Source organism: Ictalurus furcatus, chromosome 1 (assembly GCF_023375685.1).
Source record: "Ictalurus furcatus strain D&B chromosome 1, Billie_1.0, whole genome shotgun sequence".
Taxonomy (NCBI): Eukaryota; Metazoa; Chordata; class Actinopteri; order Siluriformes; family Ictaluridae; genus Ictalurus; species Ictalurus furcatus.
The window spans coordinates 26,979,898-26,995,514 of NC_071255.1; the positions used below are offsets into that span (position 1 = coordinate 26,979,898).

At 40.0% G+C, this 15,617-nt stretch overlaps 1 protein-coding gene across 1 annotated transcript in view; it reads right to left on the bottom strand.

Annotated features, from left to right (window-relative positions):
- The window catches only part of LOC128613861 (lethal(3)malignant brain tumor-like protein 4), a 75,241-nt gene that overhangs the window by 33,237 nt on the left and 26,387 nt on the right, over positions 1-15,617 (bottom strand). The window contains exons 11-16 of the mRNA XM_053634999.1: positions 14,712-14,797; positions 14,063-14,173; positions 11,937-12,051; positions 10,413-10,524; positions 3,485-3,664; positions 555-704 (exon numbers count right to left, since the gene is read on the bottom strand). Of these exons, the coding sequence (XP_053490974.1) occupies positions 555-704; positions 3,485-3,664; positions 10,413-10,524; positions 11,937-12,051; positions 14,063-14,173; positions 14,712-14,797 (754 nt within the window). The remainder of the gene's footprint in view (positions 1-554; positions 705-3,484; positions 3,665-10,412; positions 10,525-11,936; positions 12,052-14,062; positions 14,174-14,711; positions 14,798-15,617) is intronic.

The window sequence follows — 15,617 nt, forward strand, 5'->3', positions numbered from 1 at the left end:
CTTCTGTGATGCTTTATCCTGATCAGGATTGCAATGGATCTGTAGCCTATCCTATCCTGGGAAAACTGGGCATGAAGAGGAAATACACCCTGGAAGACTGGGCCACACACAACCCCCCCCCCACCCGGAAACCCACAAGAACTTGACGAAGACATGTAATGGACATTGGTAACCTGCTGTGCCACTGTGATGCACCAGAACATTTTAAGGTAGTTCTCATAGCTCTATATTTACCAATTCCTTTCCCTACTGCATCTGTTTTCTATGTGATGTATTGTTTTTTTTTTGTGGATGACAAAAGTATTCATTCGAAAGAGACGTTATGACCACAAGCACAGTCATGTTCAGTCTTTGAAAGTGCTCAAATGGGGGGGGGTAAGGTACTGTCTTAGGTTACATAGAGTTTCATCATATCAACTCAATCTCACTATAAAACCTACTTGAATTATCTAACCTCAGACAGAAAGTCCCTGCAGGGTCTGAGATGCCCTCATTTGCAGGGATTATGTTGCTCTTGTGGAGTTGTAATGATGTTATATTGGACGTAGCTTTACCTGGTGGTCAGGCGGCTACGCTTCCCCAGCAGCGAGTATGCCTTCTGTCCCTGAGATGAAGGTTCCTCCTTGTACTCTCTCTTTATTGTGGCATGGCCAGGGGGCCGACCGCGAGGACGAGGCGCTGTGTCACAGCCTGACAGCTCTTCCCTGAGAGAGTGAGGAAAAGAAAGACAGTCAGCGCCTATTCAACAAGAAAGGCTTTTCAAAGTACAGCTGTCCAAAGTAACTAGAATACTAGAAGATCGATAAAAGTATAGAGGACTTGGGAGAGGATTTGCCCTAGAACAATTTGCATTTAGATTGGCGTGGAGGATTAAGACCTCTCCTGGCACTGGTTACACCCAGTACAGTCTTTAAAAGATAATGAGAACAGCTTGATAGATGAGGAATAAAAAGATCATAGGTCTCCTTGAGCAGAAAAGACACCGCCTATCAAAAGTTTGTGGACATACTTTACAAGTAATATTTGTTTATTAAAAATCACCTTCAAATACACACTGAAGCTGTGTAAGAAATATCTGGCATGTATGGAGGATTCCATTATTTCTGGAATAATGTCGAGCCTTTATATAAAATGGCAATACTGGCATGAATTTCTAACATTTACAGAAAAGGATATAAAAAGGTAAAAATATCATTTCTGAACTGAAGAAAACATGTCTGGAACACATTAAAACAGCACACACATCTGTCACAGCATCCGACATGACAAGCCACGTTAATACACTTACGAGTTTGTTTGAAGCATTTAATATAAAAACCTCATGTTTTGGACAACCTGGCCTGTGCACTTTCCTGCAGAAGCTCGCTCTGTGACCACTGCCGTTTTTCACATGCGGTTTTTTTATAGAAATGCGTTTCTCACCATTGTGAAGTGACGTCATGGACCCAACTAATCGATAATGAAATACGCTGTCGATTATTTTAATTAGTTATCGATTAGTTGTTGCAGCCCTGGGGCGCACGGTGACTTAGTGGTAAGCACGTTCGCCTTATACCTCCAGGGTCCAGGGTTTGATTCCCGCCGGGGCCATGTGTGTGCGGAGTTTGCATGTTCTCCCTGTGCTGCAGGGGTTTCCTCCGGGTACTCCGGTTTCCTCCCCGAGTCCAAAGACATGCATGGTAGGCTGATTGGCGTGTCTAAAGTGTCCGTAGTGTATGAAAGGGTGTGTGATTGTGTATATGATTGTGCCCTGCGAGGGACTGGCACCCTGTTCAGGGTGTACCCAGCCTTGTGCCCAATGCTTCCTGGGATAGGCTCCGGGTTCCCCCGCGACCCTGAAAAGGAGTAAGCGGTTGAAGATGGATGGATGGATGGATGGATGATGTTGCAGCCCTAGTGTAGATGTGTTTTCGGTAGAGGCTACAAAACACTTCCGTAAGTCGCTCTGGATAAAGGCATCTGCTAAATACCATAAATGCACAATGTCTGATACACAAGGTGATTATGACCAATGAGGTTACAGTCCTGAATCCTGCGGAGCTCACAAGAACAAAAACGTTAACTGAAAATCGTTCTCTCTAGATTTTTTGAACTTATTCAAGCAGCTGTGGGAGAATAAAGAGCAATGCACCCACACCCTGAGGCCATAGACAGCCACACAATGCACACACTGATGCATTACTTGGCAAGTACCGCTGTTTGCCGTGGCTTTAACGTCTTTGGTCAAATTATTACTATCAAATTACTATCATTACTATCAAATTATTACTCCTAGTCTTTGTGCATAAAGCTTCTGTTTATGACGACACGGGTTAACATTCAAAATATAATCAACTCAGCCTTTATTGGCCTTAGCAGAAGGAGAAACGTATTTAAAAAAAGATAATAATAAAAAAAAAATGAGCCAACACTAATGGTAAATGGTCCGCACTTACATAGCGCTTTTTTAACCTTCACAGTTTCAAAGCGCTTTACATTGGTTCTCATTCACACACACACACGCACACAAATGGTAGCGGAGCAGCCATGCAAGGCGCTAACTTGCCATCGGGAGCAACTTGGGGTTCAGTGTCTTGCCCAAGGACACTTCAGCATGTGGAGTCACGTGGGCCGGGAATCGAACTGCCAACCCTACGATTAGTGGACAACTCGCTCTACCACCTGATCCACAGCCGCCCACACTGTAAAACTACAGTAAGAACTCCCAGCAAAGCACTGATATTTCATACAACAAGCTCTCCGAACCTCTTGGCTTGTGTACACAGACTTGCTCTTAGCAGGTCAAAGAAAAATGAATGCAATTTCATACATAAACCGGCTCAGTGACGCTGAGTTGGCATCCCCCATGTCTGTGTGTTTGTATGACAAGCAAGAAATGCAATTTCGGCACCTCTGAGGCTTCCGCTGGGAATAAACCTGACACTCAGCCTGTCAGTGCACTGCTAGGATGAGATCTCCACGAAACTATGCAGAGCCTGAAACCTCAATGTGAATTTGGGCATGAAATAGAGTAGTTTTGAAACCTGGCCATTGCTCATTTACTCATGTGGTTTCATGCGGAATGAAAGGTTAATGAATGTGACCAGTTCTACACGCTTGGAGCAGAACGTCATCTAAGGTAATATTATACTATGTTTCTGTTTAGTCACTGAGAAAATAGACATTTGCGTCATGATTTTTACATGAATTACACTTAACATGCCCTAAAATGTGGACCATCACTCTTTAGAAAAATACATTTTGCAAAAGCTACATGCTTTTCTAAATTAGTGCGGCAGACACTATGCTATAAAAAAACCCATCATATCTCCATTCAAATTTCCTACGCACCTTTCACAACTCTTAAAAAAAAAAAAAAAAAAACACTTAATTTTTTTTTATAATATAATCAAATATTCTAATTAAAGACTAGTTAACATAAAATGCATATATAACATCGACAAAGTAAGAATGATAAAAACACAGTAGCGTAGATCATCCCAACCTGTTCTCCTCATGGCTGTCTTTATCGTTCACCTCCTCCTCCTCTTGCTCAGCACACAGCCTCTTGGTTTTCTGCACGAAGTGCACTGGGACGAAGGTGATTTGTTTTTCACCACCGAGCCGATCAGGCAGCACTACCTCCTTCTTCATGTTAATGTCCGAGTAGGGACAGCCGAAGGCACTATGGACAAGAAAAGGCAGCCATAAAAGAACAGAACAGAGTGAAACAAGATTACAAGTAAAAACGTAAAAGGTATAGGAATGTACTTTGTGCTACAGATACACTTCCAACGCTCCTAAAAATATGGATACGTTTTCAGTGGAAGCTGCATTTTACATCACGCAGGCAAAAACATGCATGTAAATTTGCTTAGAAACAAAACAAAGGCAAAATACTGTAGTGTTGCCTTTATCTAAAATACCGTTTACCCCTAAAAGTACCATCGCTATAAATCGCTTACTTATAGTATATGTGAGGAACAATTGACGACGGGCCGCTGAATTATTGGAAAATAATGCACATCCTACGTGGTAGTGCACCGGAGTCAATTATTCCACATGTACCACAGTTACCACACCTCAAGACATTGCTCAGATTTTTATTTCAAGACATTTGTCAGCTTTTTGTCCTTAAAACACGCGTGTGAAACTAATTTCTCGCTCTCTCTCAAATAACTGTATATCCATGGCTCAAGCCTCCGCTTCGCCTCAAGGCCACATTACCACCTCGGATGCACATGATTTTTCGAATAATTCAGCGGCCCATCAATCATTACTTACTTATTTCTGGAAAATCTCAATTTTCTGTCATTTTGTTTCTTGTTAAATGCGTGTGCTGTGATGGACAGTAGGCTGTAACTTTTCTGTTATTTCGGTTAACTTGGCAAAGTGACATGGACCTATAATGCGGTCAAGACCTGACCGGAACTATTTTAGCTGTGCATTTACTGAAAAATAACTGCACACCTCAGAACGTCCATCAGCCAATCAGAATCGAGAATTCAAGAGCGCTGTGGTATAAATTTAATGAACGCACAAGATATTCCATCAAGTATTTTTCCTTTGTTGCATAGGTCACATCAGTCACTCTTTAGAGAGTGTTGGTGCAGTAACTTCACTGCGAAAAGGACCATTTTTCATTTAGCCTGCACCTGGGGCACCATCTGGCTACTTCCCTCAGAGTAGTAGAGGGTCCTGTTCCCATTACAGCTTCAATACAAACAACATCAGAAGCGTATGGCACCTTCAGTAATGAAACGGAGAATGTTTAAACACACGGTTCTTCCTCTCAGGCAGAGACTCAAATACAAAACAATTTTTTGCCTTCTTTGTGAAGCAAAATCAACGTTCTGAAAACAAACACTTTGCAACCTTGGAACAATTTGCAATGAGGTACAAAAGGAAAAATGCTTCATTTGTGCCACTGCTTAAGAAAATCAACAGCACAAACTAAATAAAAATGGTAAATGTTGAGCTTTTGGTTTTGTCCAAAAAAAAAAAAAACCAAAAAAAAAACCCACACACACACACACACACACACACACACACACACACACACACACGAGGCAGCTAACCACCCTAAATATCATAATCTACGAGTTTAAGTTACTATGCACCAGCTATGTTTGAGTTTAAGCACATAAGGAACTGTTTATCCCAGCTGTAAGTAGCTGCTCAAGAAGTTTTATTTATTTATTTTATTGCATTTTGGGCCATAAATGCAACAGGCTCAAATACAACAGATATCTGATATTTGCACAGCATCTTATTTCAAATCCTCATGCACTGCATTCTCTTATCAGACACTATTCATCTGAAGAAACTATGGAAACGGAGGAAATAATGCTCCCTGTATACATTTTTATAAAAATAAATAAAATCATGATCATGGTAAATTGCCAATATCAAAGTATGACGCCAAAGACAGCACACTGATTGAAGGCTAATCAAATATGAACAGCATTTCTTTTTCCACTGCATCATTTAAATTTGCATAGAAGTATAGATCAGAATAATAAACTCACCAACAACTTTAATAGGAACACCTGTATAACTTATGCAATCATCCAATCAGTCCATTAACAGATCCAGAGCTTCAGTTAATGTTCACAACATAATTGGGGGGGGGGGGGGGAATGGGGGATGGGGGTAAGATCTCAGCGACATATGGAGTATTTCATAAACTGGCTAATCTCCTGGGTTGTTCACAAACGGTCTCTGGAGTTTCCACGGAACGGGGGGGGACAACAAAAAAATAAATAAAATCAAGCAAGTGACAGTACTGTGGGAAGAAATGCCTTGCTGGGAGAGGTCAGAGCAAAAAACAGGTTTGAGCTGACAGGAAAGCTATGGTAACTTGAATAACCTTGCTTTTTCAAACAAAGGTGAGCAGTTGTTCCTTGAGGCGGATGGACTACAGCAACCGAAGACCAGGGTCCTCTCTTGTCAGCCAATGACAAGAATATGAGGCTACAATGAGCACAGGTTCACCGAAACTGAACAACTGAGCAATCTTCAACTGTTCAATTTCGGTGAACCTGTGCCCACTGTAAAAACATTACCTTGTCTACAGACTGCTGTGTAAAAACTCATCAACTCCAATTCCATATGGACATTCTCGCGATGGTTGCTGGGACACTGGTTGCTACTATGCCGTTATGACTGCAATTACCACATACAATTTTGTACTCAAGTCTCCTTTGAACAATGGACTAGTTCAACAAAGACTTCATGTACAAACCATGAAGAACTTTCTTTTACTTTCACACTATCAGTTGTTACCCAGATGAGGACGGGTTCCCTTCTGAGTCTGGTTCCTCTCAAGGTTGATCATCTTAGGGAATTTTTCCTCATCACCGTCGCCACCGGCTTGCTCAATAAGGATAAATCCACACACTTAATCTGTATCCTGTGTTTATTTATTTTTGTAAAGCTGCTTTGAGAATGTCCATTGTAAAAAAGCACTATACAATTAAAATTTAATTGAATTAAAAATCTCAGATCAACAGTTTCTGAAATAATCAAAACAGGTCAAAGTGGCCGAGAACAGATTTCCCCCATTCTGATGTTTGATGTGAACATTAACTGAGGCTCATGAACTGTATCTGCAGGACTTTGTGCACTGTTGCTACATGAATCGGTGACTGGATAACTGTATGAATGTGCAGGTGTACAGGTTTTCCTAATAAAAGAGCCTTTAAAATCAGTACCATCACCATACAGGCTTAAGAAGAGAGTGCCATTCATCATAACATAAAAACACCACTAGCACTCAAAAGCACTTAACCACCAAAAACCCTTTAAATTTATTCATACACTCAAAATGTCTTTCCATATTATAGCAGTTAAATAATGCTCTAGTGTGAATAACAGTACATCAAAAGAACCAGAGGGGAGGGAAAGATATGACAAAGAACAGTTATTAGCGAAAGATAAGATTATGATGACTCATCATCTCAAAAATGCTCTAGAGATCCAACAATGGACTGTGCACCTCATTAACTTGTGTGTGAGACAGACACACAGAGACTTGATCTCTGAATTTCCAAATGTTAATCTTGGACAATTGGACTATTTCAAAAGCAGAAATGAGAAAGGAAGCTGGAGGGTTTTAGGAGGAGAGCAAAAATAGATTAACGTGCATGGATATGAGGAGGCTAAAATTACTGCAGTCAAACGGGTTGTGCTTCACCGAATGGTGCCCTTTTCTACAGTACAGATGGCTTCCAGACAAAAATCAATGCATACTTAAGAAGAGGTCATACGATATTTTGAAGAGGTTTAAAAGTGCTCCCTACTGCCTTGTAAAAGACTGAGCTTTGAAAGTACACTCCCCCCTCCCCGCCCCCACCCCAGGAACCAATATATTTGGCTTGCTCAACCTCTGGCTTCAATACAGCAAATGTGTTGATCCTGACTATTTGCCCTCTGGTACTGTCAGATACATCCTGATGCTCTACTCCTGCTTGGCGTTTCCTTCATCTGCGAATCACTCACTGCTGCTGAGGACGGCCCCACATGGATAGCCTAAAGACTACTGCTAGAATGCTGTGGGTAGGACCACACTGACATCCTAAAGGCTGTGGATGGTCACACTTGGATAGCCTAAAGATTGCACTTTACTTATTCTCATTAATTATTCAGTAGATAACATCACTGGTATAAGATTTACTTAATGCTAAATCCTGTAATGAAGTTTAAAATAAATAAAAAATAAAATATTACTCTGATGCTCGTACTGAAAAGCCATTCAACACATTCAGTACTGATTGACTTTATGGTACTATCTGGGGTCACCTAGAAGAGGATGGGGTCCTTTTTGAGTCTGGTTTCTCTCAAGGTTTCTTTTTTGTTTCAGGGAGTTTTTCTTCACCACTGGCTTGACTTCGATAGGGATCTAAATCCAAATCCACATTTCTGAAGCTGCTTTGTGACAGTCAGTACGTTTACATAGACAACAATAATCCGATATTAACCCGATTAAGACGATACTCTGATTAAGAAACCGGCATGTAAACAGTAATTTTTGATGACCTTCATCCAACTAAAGTCATAGTCGAAGGACACACAAATCGAATTAAGGCATATGGAGTACTCCTGTTTTAGGCGTATTATCGACATGCATTACAGACATGTACACACCTTAATCACACTATTAACGTCGTGTGGGAGTTTTCACCGCATTTTGTGACAGGACACGTACACACACGGCAGTGCTCAACCGTTTAACTGCAAATGAGAGAACACGGCTGAATCCGAAACCGTGTACTTGCCTGCTGCAGTATATAGTAGGTGAAGTACACGTATTTCTATATACACACACAATATAGTAGCCAAGTACACGTTTTGGAACACAGCCCATGGCTTCAAGCAGTCGTCTATGTGCACATATAGCATGACAATTAACTGCACTTCATAACTGCACTTAACAGCATTCATAAAATTAAAAACGAAACCCAAAACTGTATACGGTCCCACAATGAAGACGAACTGTATGGTGATATGTGAAATTCTGGAAGGAACATCGGACGGCGTGGGGACGAAATGACGTGTGAATCGCTCTATGTTCTATAACATGTAAAACGGGAACATGAAAGGAATATCCTAAAAGCGACTCATGTAAGCACCTTAATCAGAATATCGTCTTATTCAGAATAAGGTCAATAGATTAGATTACTGCTGTCCATGTAAACATAGCCAATGTCCATTGTTACAAGTGCTAAATAATTTAATAATATAATACCAATTGAAGTGAAATGGAATTGAATTTAAACTGGTGAAAATGCAGACAGGTTTTAAAAATAACTGTGTGCTGCTTCTCTGGTTAAATTGTACTGTGTTGGAAATCCCAGTCTTACTCACAACTACCATGTTGTTTTCACTTTCCGATAACGGTTCAGCTCACCCATTTCCGATTAACGGATAGGGAATGGAAATACAGACGAGACGCTGAGCAAAAACAATGTGAAGTAGCTCTTTGAGAGTATGCCACTCATAAGCAGGTCACGTTATGTTTTTTATTAAAGAATGTCAAGAAGTTTCATATTAGGTATGCACAGGAAAGACTTGGCTATTGCAATAATCTCACATTAGCACCCCTTCACATAAGCAGTCGTCAGTCTGTCCTAATCATTTAAGGCAGCTGATCAAAGAAATGAAAAACCCATCATCATGTTCTCCTGGATGCCTTTCCTAATGACGGTAAACTCTGCTGAGCATCTCAGACGTTTGAATATTGTATTCTCTTCCTACATGTGACTCTTGATGGAAAAAGTAATGCTATTGCGAAGCTTAAATGGTTAGTCTTGAGGCAATCATATGTTAATGTATGCAAATAGAATGTAAATTATTCACTAATGAAGCTCAGCTCTATTCAGTGGCTGAGAAGAACATTTTCTGCCACATGGATAATAAACGATGCATCTCTCGTACTCCCTCTAATGAGAAATGGCTCTCTGAAGGATTCCAGTCTCTCCAGCTAAAGAGGAAGAAAAGTATGCAAATTCTACTCCTGACTGATTCTGCTATGATTACACAGCTGGAAAAGGTGTACCGCAAAGCGGTTAAAGACATTCCAGGCTTTATGGAGACGTTCAGATGAAAGAGAAAAGGGGATGGATGGAGGGATGGACCAAACACAGCAAGACAGAATGAAGCTTACAACAGCAGATTACAATTCTTACTACACTTTGGTTCCCAATCAATCAAAATTTAACTTGATATTTCGCCGGGTGACAATATTGATCTCCAAGGGCTGGGAGAGAAAACTGATGAGGAGCGACAGAGGCACAGGCATGCCAATTGCAGCACAAAGCTGTATGCTTGAGAAGAAACTCCGACAAGATGGAAGACTTTGTCAGGACACATAAAAGGCTGGGGGATAGAATAAATGCTCCGCTCATCACAGGAAGAAAGCTAATGTATAAGGGTGTCACTTTTCAGTCATGCTAGTTTCTTAGGGAATTTGGATGTAGCTGGACCTTCACAAGCTTTAGCTGAATACTCCTGTTCTAGGCAGATCAATGCAGGCAGGTTTTTAGCTGAAGATGCAAGCTGGAGAGACCCTCAGGAGAGGACCCCCCCCCCACCTGGTTCCTAGAGGATCCTACACTCTCCTCTAAAATGCCCTCTGCTTGGATTAAAAGTCTTGCATGATGTGACAAGGCTTCAGTGTAACACTCGCTCATGTCACGCTCAACCCAGATCGATTCGGCTTTAACAGAATGATCTGATCCCAGGTGTTACGTCAGAAATGCTTTAAGCGACTACAACTATAAGAAAAGAAGAGGAAATTTTTATATTTTATTTATTTTTTATATATATATATATATATATATATATATATATATATATATATATATATATATATATATATATATATATATATATATATATATATATATAAATAAATAAAGTATGTCATGCCATACCTGTGGTGTCCTGTGTATTTTGCACCCTTGATGTGGCCCACTCCCCTGCAGCCTGGGGTTGGACACACTCCCTGCGTCATGGAGCTCTTGAGGTCAGAAGGTCCTGCATTTGCTGTAAAAAGGCAAAATGAATGCCCAAATAAAAGTTACTGAAATACATCAACTTCCAGAAAAAGGCTTTAAATAAGAAGGAGTACAACTATTACAACAATACCCAGATAATCTACCTAAAAACATTACCAAAAATGCATAAGCCTTGTATATTGACTTTCCCCAACTCCCACTGTAATTATGGCAAAATGATTGGGAGATAGATGATGCCTTCCTCTTAATGCATGATGCATCTTCTCTGATCATAATCATCATCTTGCTATAACAATAGTTTGGAATTTCATCCAAAAATCTCATGCCCAGACACAGCACAGTAAATCAAGTCAAGTATAACACAACAGAATCAACGTAGCCAAAGGTCAGATCTAGAAGTGAAAGTTCCATCACTAGATCTATGAGTAATGCTTCTTGGGGGCATTCCCTCAAGGATTTTGTGACCGCGGAAATTAACGCAAAATTAAGGAAACTCCACAATGTTCAGAGTGGGTATACAATTTTTCAAAATTACAGCAGATTTTGGCCAAGAGGAATCATGTGATGTCACCACAATGCACATTCAGCCAAAGTCCTCTTTGATTCTCACACGTCGAACAAGAGTACAGCTAAAAAGGTCTCATTTACCAACGATTACTGCAAAAGACTTTTACTGCAAAACAATTTTATGCTATTGCATTTTCGCCAATTCAAGTAGTTTTCTGTTAAAACACCCCACAGCAAAAAAAAAAAAACAACCAAAAAACCTTTGAAATCTGCCCCAACCAGTGAGGTGAATGTGAGAAGATAAAGGTCTGCCTGTTATATACTTTAAAAAAATTATATCAAGAACAGACAAATTAGCCAACTAACCTAAAACCTCACAATCCATATATACACTATGAAATATTTATTAAATGGTTCTATGGTATTAGGGACATACTATTCTTAAGAATAAGGCTGCAAGACTCTGGACAGATCACGTCATGCGATGTTTTTGTACAGATAGTTTCGGATAACGGGCAAGCTCAGGAGTGTAAAACTCAGGTCCTGATGGACCCCTACAGAGATTTGTGTTTGCTTTATTTTAGCACACCAGCTACAGTCCATGGAGGCCTTGGTAATTAGTTCATCAGTTAAATCAGGTGTGTTAAATAAGGCAGAATGCTAAAATATATACTCAGAGTCTTACACTTCTGAGCCAGACAGATGCAGTAGTTGAATCTCTCAATGCTGAACATGAGTCGTTTTCAGTACGGACCGATCCAGTGGTACAGTCAGGGGCCATTTCATCATACATTACGTTATGAGTGTTATTCATGTATAACTGCTCTAAAAATTAAGACAGACTGTGCGTTTGAGGAAAAACACTTATAACTGACTTTTAAATGACCTTGTGCAGCACAGCATAACATGCAGCTTATAATAATTCACACTCACTCAGTGGAGGCTCCAGTGGGTGACCCGTCCTCGCACACCAGCCTACAGGATGAAGGTCTGGCAGGTCCGAGTCGACCCAGAAGTCAAACTTGGAGTGCCAGCCATCAAAATGTACCTATTACAAAGAAAAAGGAAGTTTGAACAAAGCCATAAAATATATGATAAAATAACATAAGATTATATAAAATAATGTTGGGCCGATCGTCCAATTATCGTTTATGCACAAGTCTAGGGCTCCAAGTGAGAAATAGATTTATTGGCAGCTGCACAAGGTGAATAATATTCAAGTCCAATTACGCCACAGAAATGCTGACAATTTCCTTTCAGTGTGAAAGTTAGTCACCAAGCTCATGCTGATTGTAAACTATTACATTCTGGCACTCGTAATAAGAACCATTAACATGCCTTCTGATAACAGCATATGTGAGACAGCGCCGATATATATAAATTTTTTTTATTACGTACACACACACACACGTATGTATGTATTTTATATATATATATATATATATATATATATATATATATATATATATATATATATATATATATATATATATATATATATATATATATACACACACACACACACACACACACACACACACACACACACACATATATACACACATATATACACATACATATACACATACATATACACATACATATACACATACACACACACACACATATACATACACACATACGCACACCACAAAAGACATCAAATCACAGCAGAGTCTGCATAAAGTATGCTGCATCTGGGCCATCTCGACAGGCAGCATCTGATGAGCATCTAATGCGATTTCACCACAGAGTTCAGTTAAGAGACGTTAGGTTTCAGTTGCATCAACAGTGAAATCCTAGCAAACATCATTAAGTGCAGATCAAACTTCGCCCATGATCCGACACTTCTGTCACTTTAAAATGTGTGCACAAAACGGTCCATTAATTAAGTCTTATGTCCCAACTGTTTCAGGTTTAGTCAGCCTGATTAACCAAAAGAAAGGTCTCATAGAAACTGCAGAAAAATAAAATCTATTGAAGCACAACTGAAGTGATGTTATATTCAATATATAGTTAAAAATTATTCCAATTCAGGACTGCTGCAGTCTGATGCGAATTGGAGTGTGTCTGATCAAAATCAATACATTCAACAAGCTGTTCTGACCTGCATTAGAGCTACACACTCCTAATTGCTGGTACAGCTGTAATCAAAATTATTCACACCCCCCCCCCCCCCCCCTGCAAATCAGGTTTATTGTTGAACTTTACAGACTTTCAGCGGTTTGCAATGAACAAATCAAACAAAAGCAATTGAAATATTTCAACACAGCGAATGCTATAAGTGGTTTCCCCAAATTCAAGTGAAAATGCAACTTAATGATTTCTCCAGTCTCAAAGTGATTCAACGCCCTGAATAGAATCCCTCACAACAGCACCAATATGCAAAACAGGTGTTGTCTCAAGCACACCTGATGAAACTAATCAAGGGCTTCCTTAGTTGCACCAGGTGTGCTTTGAGCTGGATACCTGAACTGGTTTGGGGTTTGTTTAGTGTCATGTTTGACTGCATGGTAGAAATATGGCCAAATCAAAAGAATGGTCCAAAAAGTTAAGAGAAGAGATCATCGCCCTTCACAAACAAGAAACAGGACACAAAAAGATAGCGAAGGCACTGAATGCTCCACAGACACCGTTGGAAGCATAGTTCACAAGTTCAAAGTTAAGGGAACGGTGGTTACACTACCTGGACGGGGCAGAAAAAGGAAGCCATCAATGGCTGCAACCAGATTTCTGAGAAGGCAGGTTGTGAAAAACCCTCGAGTGACTGTAAAAGACCTGCAGCAAGACTTGGTGGCAACAGGCACTGGGGTTTCAGTGAGCACAGTAAGGCATGTACTAAATGCAGAAGGTTTCCATGCCAGAACTCCAAGACATACACTGAAACTTTTCCTCAGAATCATATAAATAAGCCACAGAAGTTTTGGGATTCTGTTCTGTGGAGCAATGGATCAGTGGTAGGCTTGCTGCAATAGTCTGTGTTACCTTTCATTTGATAAATGTCCCTTGCCTAGACATGTTGGATGTGAAGCTGGTGTCTGTGCTGTTCTCCAGCTCACCTTGACTCTGTAGTCTTCAGTATCAACAATGGAGGCCACGCGGATCAGCATGGGGTTTCTCCTGTCCACCACTTCTACCTTCATGTTGTTCTGAAATCCATGAGGCGTTCTCTGCAGGCAGACAGTGTTGATCAGAACCTTCACTTGGCTTTATGACAGGCTGACAAACAACACCTGCAGTCGCAGAATGCACAACTACAAGCTACGGTGAAAGAGGAGTGAGCCTGCTTTAATTAAAATCCCATTCGAAATGTGTAAAGCCTTGAGGAGTCCCTTTTTCAGTCAGGATATTGCAGCTGGAATTTATGAATAATTATGAAACCCGTTAATCCTGACGCGCAGCTAATTAATGCTATGCCTACACCTAAATCTAATCCCAACCTTAAATTTCAGTAACCAAAAAGAAACTGTTTGTTGTTTTGTTTTTTTAGCTGTTTTTATTAAAAACCTGCAACACACACACACAAATGTATCTACATGAGCAAAAATGGAAATAGAAGCACACACACAGATCTGAGCTATGTATTCACACACAGGCTTGGTATTTTTTTTATTTTTACACACACACACACACACACACACACACACACACACACACACACACACGAAATGTTGTCTCGCACTGATGCGATTATCATTCTTTGCTCACCATACAAAAGGCTTGGCTCGGAACTGCAGGAGCACCATTGTCTTCTAAATACTCCTCCCATACGAAATGCTCTGGATTCGGGTGTCCTTGAACAAAAGCAAACACAATCTGATTAGAAAAAAAAAAAAAAGGCATCACACATGCTGCCAGGCTCATTGACTTAGTAAGTAATGTGGCTGAGGCACGTGGCTGAATAAGTTGTTAATGGTTTGGACTAATGGTGAACATTAACGCCTTCCAAGAACAAGAGTGCTATTTATCAATAGTGAAACAGAAGACTAAGCATATCACTCACTGCCCGATACAGGAAATGGCTCATACTGCATCATCTGTAAGATCTGGCTTTATTGGTTATATTGGTTTGCTTCCAATAAGTCAGGAGTTCACGCCTTATTTTGCTGTAAACTTTTTAACAGACATGGACTCCTTTAACTGTAAAATAAACTCCACAAACCCCTTCAGTACAGATTCATTTCATGTATATATGAACCAAGTATTCAAATAATCAGGCTCATTATTTAATGTAGCTACAGAGCCTTTTCATTCCAGAACTTTATGTCCAAGTGGACAGTATTTATAGGCTAATAGTTTTGAGTTATCAAGGCTTGGATTAAACCTATTCAATACAAGTGACCGCTCAATTAACTCAGTAGTAAATATAATACATTTTTTTTTAATAGTGTTCGAAATCACAACCCTTTAAATCAAACAAACAACCACCCCAAACAAACCACCTGAGAATGTTCAATACTTTAAGGTAACACTTGATTAAGGAACAAGTACGCACAGTGTCACAGACTATGCTTACATGCACATCAAATGCCATTTATGGTCTAGATTCGGGTTGCAGCCATATTCCGAATACGATGTTTATATGCCTATACAGGGACCAGAATATTCGTGTAT